This window comes from Rhamphochromis longiceps, linkage group LG4 (genome assembly GCF_057381845.1).
Source record: "Rhamphochromis longiceps isolate RC_006_pf linkage group LG4, R_longiceps_female_GT1.1, whole genome shotgun sequence".
NCBI lineage: Eukaryota > Metazoa > Chordata > Actinopteri > Cichliformes > Cichlidae > Rhamphochromis > Rhamphochromis longiceps.
The window spans coordinates 7,665,901-7,677,087 of NC_140560.1; the positions used below are offsets into that span (position 1 = coordinate 7,665,901).

At 41.5% G+C, this 11,187-nt stretch overlaps 1 protein-coding gene across 1 annotated transcript; it reads left to right on the forward strand.

The window, feature by feature from the left end:
- The first annotated feature begins 331 nt into the window (after positions 1 to 331).
- Positions 332 to 2,528, forward strand: LOC146670963 (E3 SUMO-protein ligase ZBED1-like). Its single transcript, XM_085405094.1, has 3 exons — positions 332 to 1,431; positions 1,474 to 1,561; positions 1,723 to 2,528. The coding sequence occupies exons 1-3, from the start codon at positions 444 to 446 to the stop codon at positions 2,396 to 2,398; spliced, it is 1,752 nt and encodes a 583-aa protein (XP_085261220.1). The 5' UTR covers positions 332 to 443; the 3' UTR covers positions 2,399 to 2,528.
- The last annotated feature ends 8,659 nt before the right edge of the window (positions 2,529 to 11,187 follow it).

The following is an 11,187-nucleotide window of genomic DNA, read 5'->3' on the forward strand; positions in this document are numbered from 1 at the left end:
TCCACAAACAATTCACCCAGCCTGTAAAAGAAGGGTGGATGTTTTGTCTTGCTTTGCTTTGTTTTGTTTTTGCAGGAACAGAAGGATGACAGAGACTAAAGGGGGAGACTGTAGCTTCACATGAGTGTGAACTGCAGACTTAACCCTTTGGTTGCTAATTTTGAGTTACTGATGTTTGCATTAAGAAAATTGTGTTTTATTTAGTGCTGTCAAAATTATCGCTTAATTGTTAAGATCAACGCGAAATGTTTAACGCATTAAAAAAATTTAACGCTGATTTTTTTTTTTATTAATTTCCTTTAATCTAAGACCTTTAAATTCATGAGCACCTCTGGAGGAGGGGGCAACAGTGTGCTATGCTGGCGTTTGGCCTGACAGAAATGATTAGAAGAAGAAGTGACACCATGCTACTATCTAGCTAACACTAGCTAACACACGCAAGCATGGACGAGGGCGGACTTTTGGGTGGAAAGTTTCTCTTTAAGAAGTTGCCTGATGGCTTGTTGGACAAAACGAGAGTAAGATGCACAATTTGCAAAGCTGAATTCAAGTACCACAGAAGCAGTTCATCACTGGCGTATCACCTGAGAGCAAAACACCCAACTGAATCCACCTCTACGGGACCTCGCCAGTCTACGCTTCAGGAGTATGGTGCTTGTGGACGAATAACAAAAAATGTGAGAGAAAAATTAACCAATTCCTTGGTTGTTTGGATAGCTAAAAACTGCCGACCAGTTAGCATAGTAGAAGATGATGGACTGAGAGAAGTCATTCACGCTGCATCAGGAGATGAGTGTTACAATCTGCCCTCGAGAGGAACCATTGTGTCGAGACTGCACACTTTGTATGGGGACCAGAGGGCTCAGCAGTCCAGCAAGCTTGTGCAAGTAAGGAATGTCGCTCTCACCGGAGACCACTGGACTTCGGTGAACAACGATAATTACTTGGCGCATTTTATTGATAACGACTGGACTATGCAATCGCTTGCACTAACAGTGAGTAAAACTGAAGAGAGACACTATGCTGAGGCGTGTGCTGACCATTTTCTGAATGTTGCAAACGAATGGAAAATCAAGGACAAGGTAACCACGCTTGGCACCAACAGTGCTCGTAACATGGTTGCAGCCGCCAGACTACTTCCATTTGAACACATGCCCTGCATGGCCCACATTCTGCAAAGAAAGGTCACAGTTTCTCTTAATGACAGCGCATTTGAAAGGGCTCTGGCCAAATGTCGCAAGATTGTTGGACATTTTAAGCATAGTCCAGCAAACGCTCAGGAATTAAAGGCACAGCAAGCTGCACATGGACATCAAACAGAACCGCTTGTTCAGGACATTCCAACAAGATGGAACTCCACCCTAGAGATGATCAAGCGGATCCAGAGAAACAAATCTGGGCTGACCAAAATCAAATCAAATCACTTTTATTGTCACATCACATGTGCAGGTACATTGGTACAGCACATGTGAGTGACTCAACAAAACAGCAAGGTGACCATGTTGACTGACCAGGAACTTGACAGACTGCAAAAGCTGGAGGAACTACTGGAACCTTGCAGGTAAATCATTTTGTTTCTCATGATTGTGTGTCTATCTTTGCATTCTAGCTTTGTTTTCAAGTATGTTCTCCACCTCCACCTCTCTGTGTATTTTCATATGTGGCATTTATGTTTGTCTGTGTGATTAATAGAAAAATACAGACTTGATCTTTCTATTGCAGATATGTTACCGAACTGCTGGGGGGAGAGCGGTATGTCTCCTGTTCCATGGTGTTGCCAGCCTTGTGTCATTTGTTCAGGATTATGGAGCCCTCAGATGATGACCCAGTCTACGTTTTGAGGTTTAAGAAGATTTTTACCACAGACCTAGCTCAGCGGAGGGACAGCAGCAATCTCACATGGCTGAAGATCGCTACTGCCCTTGATCCCAGGTTTAAAGACCTTAAATGCCTTTCCAAAGATGAAAGAAGAGAGGTGTGGGCATCAGTACATGACCTTGTGATGTCAGAGACGGATGCACACCAACCATCTGCTCAGACAACAGAGGAACCCTCACCAAAGAAGAGCAAGATGTCCATCTGCTTGCTGGGTTCTCCTGATTCAGATACAGAGGAAGAGGAAGATGCTATAGACTGCTGTCTGAATCTGTACAAAGCAGAGCCCAAAATTGACATAGGAGAGTGTCCACTACAGTGGTGGTTAAAGAGAGAAGGAGCACATGCCAGGCTGGCACCTATTGCACGCAAGTACCTGTCAACCCCTGCAACCACAGTGCCTTGTGAGAGATTATTCTCACTCTCAGGTCACATCATTCAAAAGAAGCATGCTTCTTTGTCATCAGACAATGTAAACAGAATAGTCTGCCTCAGTAACTGGCTGAGTGCAAAGAAGGACTAAGCCAGATTGCTCCTTTGAAGTGAAAAATGTTCAACATTCTGGGTTTTCAGCCATGTCTTTTTGTGTTTTAAATACTGAGTTTTGTGCACCCTTTATTGTTATGATATTCACTTTAACCTGTAGGCCTGGGTTCAGTCACTGTTGATGGCCTTAAAGGTTTTTTGTAAGTTTTCACTGTGTTAAAGATTGATGAAAACTATTAAAATTCTCTTTGAATTTCAGCATACATTCTTTGTGTTTATTCTGTATTTACTTCATTGTGTTGCATAAGTGTCTGTTACAATCTTAAAATATAAAGAATAAAAAAATGTAATTGGAGCCAGGCTATTAATAAAGTAATTGCGATTAATCGCAATTAATAACAGAAAATTGTGAGATTAGTTAATTTTTTTTAATCTATTGACAGCACTAGTTTTATTAGCTGTGTTTCGATTAATGTATCACATTATATTGTTGGGAATGTTAAATGCTAAAGTGAAGAAAAGGTTTGATTTCACTCATGACTGAACATGTTATTATTAACCATAGCAGGCCACTGTAAAGAGTCAATTAACTTTTATAGAGGAAAAAAAAAGCCAAAAAACTCTATTAATATCTATGGATAACAGGGAAATGGTAGGCTTGTCACATTCAAAATGGAGATTTGTAATAATAAACACTGGTCCCCGTCTTTTAGGTGCCTTCTTGAAATAGTCAGCAATTTAAAAGTAGAATAAAACCGACATGGCCATGTGCTGACATGTGGTGCTGCACAAGAACAAGAGCAAAAGAAAGAAAGAAAACTTATTGTGCTTAGCTTTGATAAATTCAGATTAAAATGTACCATTACACTCAGAGGATCAATATGAAATCAAATATATGCTAATTTTGTATGGAGTATATGACTGATAACTGTTCTCTCCTGAGCTTTTGTTTTTACAGCACCCACTTGACCACACCAACATTTTCTCACCACCAAAAGGGGGTATTTGCAAAGAATAGGGAGGAATATCTTCAAAACTGGGAAAGGTAAGCCCCGAAGGGGGTGATAACACCATAACTTTCACTTATGGTCAAATTCTCAAAATTTGACCCCAAACTTGAAAAATTCTTGAAACATTTAGAGACAGAGTGGAATTCTGGATAAACATAATGTAGCAAACCACATAAGGATGGAGCATTGGAATCGATAAGATGGTGAAATAACACACAGCAAAAATGTTGATCATGTTGATTATGTTTATTCCAGTGTGCAGAGATTGGCTAATCTGACCAGGAAATGTTATAAAATGGATTGTCGGAACAGTCAGCGTTAAAGTCACCTTTGACAGTCCACACTAAGATGGCATTGGACAGCTTCAGGGCGGAAAAGGGTTGGTGTGACCAAGGTGTGGTTTGGCTTGTTGTATGTATATTTCAAGATGATATGGCTCTGGATGGACCAGTTACCAGGGCATGGAAGGAGGACAGACTTATTAAATTCGGAGAAGGAATTTTCTGGGATTGAAGATCCTCTGGGTGAGTGGTTGACTAAAACCATGCATAAAATAAAAGCTATCTTTTGTTATGGATTGGTGATTGATTGATAATTGGCCACATTTACAGCTGTATTGACTTGTTGTGGACGTACTCTACTTCATGTTTAAGCACTCTAATTAACAGATTGAAAATAGTGACATTAAAGGAAGAATATGCAGCGCCACCCTGTCAGATGCCAGTGACGGTGGGGCTCAGTGATGAATCAGGTGAGCTGGATTCATGGCTGAATCAAAACATAGATTCCAATGCTGTGGTCAGTAAGGGAAAAACAGGGGGAAATGAAATTTGAAAGAGGCATTTATAAACGTTTATGTGTGAAGTTTATAATCGGGATAAAAAGGGGGTGTTTTACTGTTATTTTAGCATCAGGATTATTGTTACATCAGAATCATATAACAAGCATTGCATTAAACATTTATTGAAGCTATTGACATTACATTAACATTTGTATTACAGTGATTGTTATAACCTCATGTTAATCTTCTATTTACAGGTGTCAGAATAATCATATGATCTTTCATTGCAGGTGTAACCATGATCATCTTTATACATATTGCAGTTTGTTGCTCATTATAGAGTTATTATGTTATTCTTTATGATCTTTTATTGAGTTATATCTTTTGTTAAGTTTTAAGTAGTGGCAGTTGATTAAACGACATTCATTTAATATTACATACCTGATTCAGAGCATTACACACAGATAAACTTAACAATCTGCAGAACCTTGTAGCTGCATTGTTGTGTCTCCATAAGGGACAGTTGGCTCCGGGAGATAAGTGGGAGTCAGTGTCGGTCCTCAAGAAGGAGAGAATGTTCCTTTGCTGTGTCAAAAGTAGTCAACAGGTTCATATTGAAGTGAATTTCATATTAATACAGGTTTTGTTTCTTGGCAATTCTGCGGACGCAGGCTCTGGGCGGAGCCAGGAGTTGAACAGATCTAACATGACAATTAAATTGATTTCATTCCCTGGCACAGGATGACAGGACTGGAGCAATGACACTGGATAGGAGAAAGTCTGATACTTTCTAAGATATGAGGTCACTAACCTTTTCTTTTAATTTTCTAGCTCCGTTGAATTGACACATGGGAATGTGTCAAAAAGGGGGGGAAGTTGAGTTTTAACATCAAACAAGGGTTATATGAACATTTTTATGACTTCATTTGTGTTTTAATAACTTAGGTACGATAAAACTTGAGCTAATAATGACCCAAAAGGTTTCCGGACTTTTTTAGAGAACCAGTGAGAAGCATAAATCATTATTTCCATGTTTAAGCGTTAATCATTAAAATGAACTGAATAGCGTTTAGAAGATAAAATGCCTGTGTTCACAAGAAGCTGAGTACCACACGTGAGAGGAAACCATGGGACGGTAGGCGGAAGGAAACACATAATTTTTGTGAAAACAGGGGGGCAAATGTTACAATTAAAAATGGCTAATTTGTTTTTGATGTCTTTTATTAAAATGAGTAGTTTTAATCATTTTCATACACACCTTGCAAATGTGCTTATAATGAGTTGGCACTCGGTCTTTTGAAGGTCATTTGAAGGTTCGGCGTGATGGTCCGGACTGATAAAGTGTAGGAAATGCCTTAAGTGCAGAGGGCTAAATGCAAACACGCTTACACACACATAAATTGTGATTAGAATAAGAACTCCTGAACATTTTGAATATTCTAAACCAATTCTGAATCACCAGAAGATCAGTAGATAACAACATTAAATTATTAGAGCTAGGAAGAGAGGTACAGTGGGGCAAAAAAGTATTTAGTTAGCCACCGATTGTGCAAGTTCCCCCACTTAAAATGATGACAGAGGTCAGTAATTTGCACCAGAGGTACCTTCAACTGTGAGAGACAGAATGTGAAAAAAAAATCCATGAATTCACATGGTAGGATTTGTAAAGAATTTATTCGTAAATTAGGGTGGCAAATAAGTATCTGGTCACCTCAAACATGGAAAATCTCTGGCTCTCACAGACCTGTAACGTCTTCTGTAAGACGCTTTTCTGTCCCCCACTCGTTACCTGTATGAATGGCACCTGTTTGAACTCATCATCTGTATAAAAGACACCTGTCCACAGCCTCAAACAGTCAGACTCCAAACTCCGCCATGGCCAAGACCAAAGAGCTTTCGAAGGACACCAGGAAAAGTATTGTAGACCTGCACCAGACTGGGAAGAGTGAATCTACAATAGGCAAGCAGCTTGGTGTGAAAAAATCAACCGTGGGAGCAATCATCAGAAAATGGAAGACATAAAAGACCACTGATAATCTCCCACGATCTGGGGCTCCACGCAAGATCTCATCCCGTGGGGTCAAAATGATCATGAGAACGGTGAGCAAAGATCCCAGAACCACACGGGGGGACCTGGTGAATGACCTGCAGAGAGCTGGGACCAAAGTAACAAAGGTCACCATCAGTAACACACTACAACGGCAGGGAATCAAATCCTGCAGTGCCAGACGTGTTCCGCTGCTGAAGCCAGTGCATGTCCAGGCCCGTCTGAAGTTTGCCAGAGAGCACATGGATGATACAGCAGAGGATTGGGACAATGTCATGTGGTCAGATGAAACCAAAGTAGAACTTTTTGGTATAAACTCAACTCGTCGTGTTTGGAGGACGAAGAATACTGAGTTGCATCCCAAGAACACCATACCTACTGTGAAGCATGGGGGTGGAAACATCATGCTATGGGGCTGTTTTTCTGCCAAGGGGACAGGACGACTGATCCGTGTTAAGGACAGAATGAATGGGGCCATGTATTGTGAGATTTTGAGCCAAAACCTCCTTCCATCAGTGAGAGCTTTGAAGATGAAACGAGGCTGGGTCTTCCAACATGACAATGATCCAAAACACACCGCCCGGGCAACAAAGGAGTGGCTCCGTAAGAAGCATTTGAAAGTCCTGGAGTGGCCTAGCCAGTCTCCAGACCTCAACCCCATAGAAAATCTGTGGCGGGAGTTGAAAGTCCGTGTTGCTCGGCGACAGCCCCAAAACATCACTGCTCTCGAGAAGATCTGCATGGAGGAATGGGCCAAAATACCAGCTACTGTGTGTGCAAACCTGGTAAAGACCTATAGTAAACGTTTGACCTCTGTTATTGCCAACAAAGGTTATGTTACAAAGTATTGAGTTGTATTTTTGTTATTGACCAAATACTTATTTTCCACCCTGATTTACGAATAAATTCTTTACAAATCCTACCATGTGAATTCATGGATTTTTTTTTCACATTCTGTCTCTCACAGTTGAAGTGTACCTCTGGTGCAAATTACTGACCTCTGTCATCATTTTAAGTGGTGGAACTTGCACAATCGGTGGCTGACTAAATACTTCTTTGCCCCACTGTATTTTGGTTTTCTGTCTCTTACAGAGAAAGGAACAGACACCAGACGAGGTCACAGATATACGAGGATCCTTCGCAGCAGAGACAGACACAGTGACTGCTGAGACACCAATTGCGTTCAAGTGTCATGGCATTTTGGGCTCCAGCTAGTCACCTCAAAAGGATGGATCCCATAAACAAAGCAATAACCATGAAGGGGTTGGCGGAAATCCAGGAACACCAGACCAACGAGGTTCGAGAAGCTCTTGGTCAAAAGGGGGACACGTTCCTGTTCCTTTCTCTGGGGGACACAGCTGTGACCCGAGGATACACAGATCGTTGTTTGGAATCGGGGCAGAATAATCCCCTGATCTGTGCAACGACTGAAGGGTTGTCTAACCACTGAGGTTGACGAAAGAAGAGCAGAGGATCACCCGACTGGAAGACACTGGTAGCTGCAGCAATAAAATAAAGCCTAAAAGCTCCTCGGAAAGAGGTTCTAGTCTGAGTACGTTTGAAGGGTATAAGGTAGCACCAAAATAAAGCTGTGGGAGAACTGGGGAGTGATAGGAGTGCCATATGTACCTACTATCGTTGTTGTAATAATAGTTTTTCTTGCATCTGAACTGCGCAAACACAGAGGTCATCTCACATATGGTTCACCCAACAGGGGACAAAGGGCCTCAGGGATAAGATGAACTGAACCCGGCAACACTGGATTGCAGGGTGTAGGTGAGCTCTTTAGAATAAAGAGCTCAACGGGGAGTGTGGGATTTTAATATTGTTTTATGCCATGTTAGACCCCTAATTAAAGATTATGAATTATTATGTAGTTTTAGTTTGCATTATTCTCCTGAATTAGAAGGTGATAACTATTGCATTTGTTAGACTGATTTGCATTACATTAGACTGCTGATTTATTGTGAATGAATGATATTGTTTTACGATGCATTATACTGCTGAGTTATAAGAAATACTGTTCGCAGAAAGTCATCGCCTTATTTGTCTGATTAGAAGAGAACAGAACATACTGGAGAGGTTTTCTGCCCCATCTCAGCAGGAGCAGATAAACAGGGAGCCAAGGTCGTAGCTTAGGTGCTGTGAGAGAGAAAGAATGCGAATGTTTAGGCTTTTATGATTAGGTGGGGGCCACTAGAGGCTATAAGAGTTTGATCAATGCTCCACCATATTGAGATCTGATGCTGTCTGCGTACGGTGTCCATCTCCCACGCGTGTGATCATTAAAATCATTGTTTGACTCAACCCGGCCAGAGCAGTGTTGTTATTTTGGTTTTTCCTCTTGTATCCATCCCCAATATTTGAATCCGTAACACTAGTTAGTATCCATTTCAAACAGGACAGTGGTAACAACAGCAGGCTACGGACAATTTAAAGTTTTAGATTTTAAATAGGCTGTATACATTTCAATGGGAGCAACAGGACGGTCAGATGTCGCTGATTTTACTACAGAGCAGGACGGATTGTAGAGTAGCAAACATTGTCAGAAAACACGTTTTCAACACAGCAGGTTACCTGGTGTAATGTTTTTCAGCTAAAAAGAAACATGGTCTGACTCCTACCTAACTATATAAAGAGTAACTGAAGGTTAAATGCAGCTAATATGTCCGGTTTTAAGCCAGACACTAACACCTCTGCTCCGTTGCGTCTCAGCCACCATCCTAGAGCCAGAGCAAGGGAGAGACGAGCTGGAACAAACCATCATGGGAGGGGGGGTTATCTATACTTTTGTTGTTAAAATGTTACGTCTCAAACAAGTACAGTACTGTATGCTTTTTATATTTTTAGTAGTGTGTCACACAAACAGCAAATATTGTCAAAAAAAAGTAAGAAATCTTTGGGGGTGCTTTGATTCATTTTAGGGGTGCTGAAGCACCCCCAAAAATGGGCTAAAGTCGCCCCTGCCCCATAGTGATAGAGAATGACCACAGATAAGATTTAAACCATGATAAGGCCGTGCCCTTAAGACCAACTACTTGATCTAACCTTGATAATAGAATGTTATAATCTACTGTGTCAAATGCAGAAGTCAGATCCAGTAAGACTAGAACCACAGAGCAACCTGAGTCAGTGGTTAAAAGAAGATCATTAAAAACTCTTAACAAAGCTGTCTCAGTACTATGTTGAGGCTTGAAGCCCGACTGGAATTTTTCAGTAATACCATTGGTATCTAAGAAGGTCTGAAGTTGTTTACAGACCACTTTTTCCTGGATCCTTGACATAAAGGGAAGCTTAGAAATTGGCCTATAATTTGAAAGAACACTAGAGTCAAGACTAGTCTTCTTTATAATGGGTTGAACAACAGCATGCTTGAAGGCAAAAACAGCCTGAGGACAATGGTGCATTCAATACTAATAAAATACAAGGCCCAATAGTATTCAACGCTTCCTTAAAAATACGGGCAGGAAGAATATCGTGTGAGGAATTAGAGATTGTTAAGTGGTCAATTATTTCCTTTACATCCAAAAGAGACACAGGCTCAAACTGCTGAAAGACAGCAGAGCATTTAGAAACTGGAACTTGATGTGGGACTACTGATAAAACGGGGCCCTTAAGGTAGTAATTTTTTTCAATAAAATACCTTAAAAAACTTTCACAAAGGGCCGGAGAAGCCTCCTTGTGTGCGGTAGCACGAGGATTAATCACAGAGTTAAAAATGTTAAAAAGAGCATGGGGCTTGTGGTAGTTAGTCAAAAAAAGACCTGATAGGAAGGGAGATTTAGCAGCTTTCACAGGCTTCTGATATTTTGACAAACAATTATGGAGGATTTCCCCTGACACTTCGAGTTTGTCCTTTTTTCCACTACCTCTCGGCACAACGGCATTTGCACCTGAGAGCACGGGTAGTTTCATTCAGCCAGGGTTGGCATAACGACTTAGTACGCTTAGGAATGTGGAATTAAAAAGGTTAGTAAGCTCATCAACCGATAAATCCACACGACAGACAAAGTCAGGGAGGGCAGAGTTGGTAAAAAGAGTAGAGAAGTTAGTAATGGTTTCAGAATTAATCGAGTGTATCTGGCACAAGGGACCCTCGCCGTTAAGCTCCATATGTCGTAGCATAACATTAAGCATAACCACAGAATGATCAGAAATCCCAGACTGCTTGATACGAATATCCTGACCATAAGAAGTCTGGATGACCTTTTAAATATGTTGGTTCACTTACCCACTGCGTAAGATTAAAAGTGTCAATAAGGGCAAGGAAATCCTTTGTTAGTGTGCTTGCCTCACAACAGCCATGTGTATTAAAATCACCAACAATTAAAACACGGTCGTAGCGTAAAAACAGGCTCCCTAGTAGGTCAGCAAATCGAAAAGTAAAATCCTTAACAGATTTCGGGGGTCGATACACCACAGCACAAGGAATTTGGGGGGGGGCACAGTTCAGTTCCAGTAGCTGCACCTTGAAGTTAGTGTAAAAGACGGGTGGTAGGCTGTCATCTGCGTTTATGTGCTGAGTGGCAATTCAGAGTACCCAGCCTTCTTAGAGTCCCTTGGTGGGGTGCTGGAAGGTGCTCCACCTGGAGACTCTGTTGTCCTGTTGGGAGACTTCAATGCTCACATGAGTCAGGTGGCGCCAGTGTCCGGCAGCCTCGCCTCTGTCAGTTGCCCCCAGGGTGGCTGTGGCTACAATGTAGCTTGCCATCACCAGTGTGTGAATGTGTGTGTGAATGGGTGGATGACTGGATATGTAAAGTGCTTTGGGGTCCTTAGGGACTAGTAAAGCGCTATATAAATACAGGCCATTTAACGACAGCAAGACTTGGAGGGGGCGTGATTGGGAGGAACGGCCTCCTTGATCTGAACCCAAGTGGTGTTTTGTTATTGGACTTCTGTGCAAATCACAGTTTGGCCATAACGAACACCTTGTTCGAACATAAGAGTGTCCATAAGTGCACGTGGCACCAGGACGCTCTAGGCCA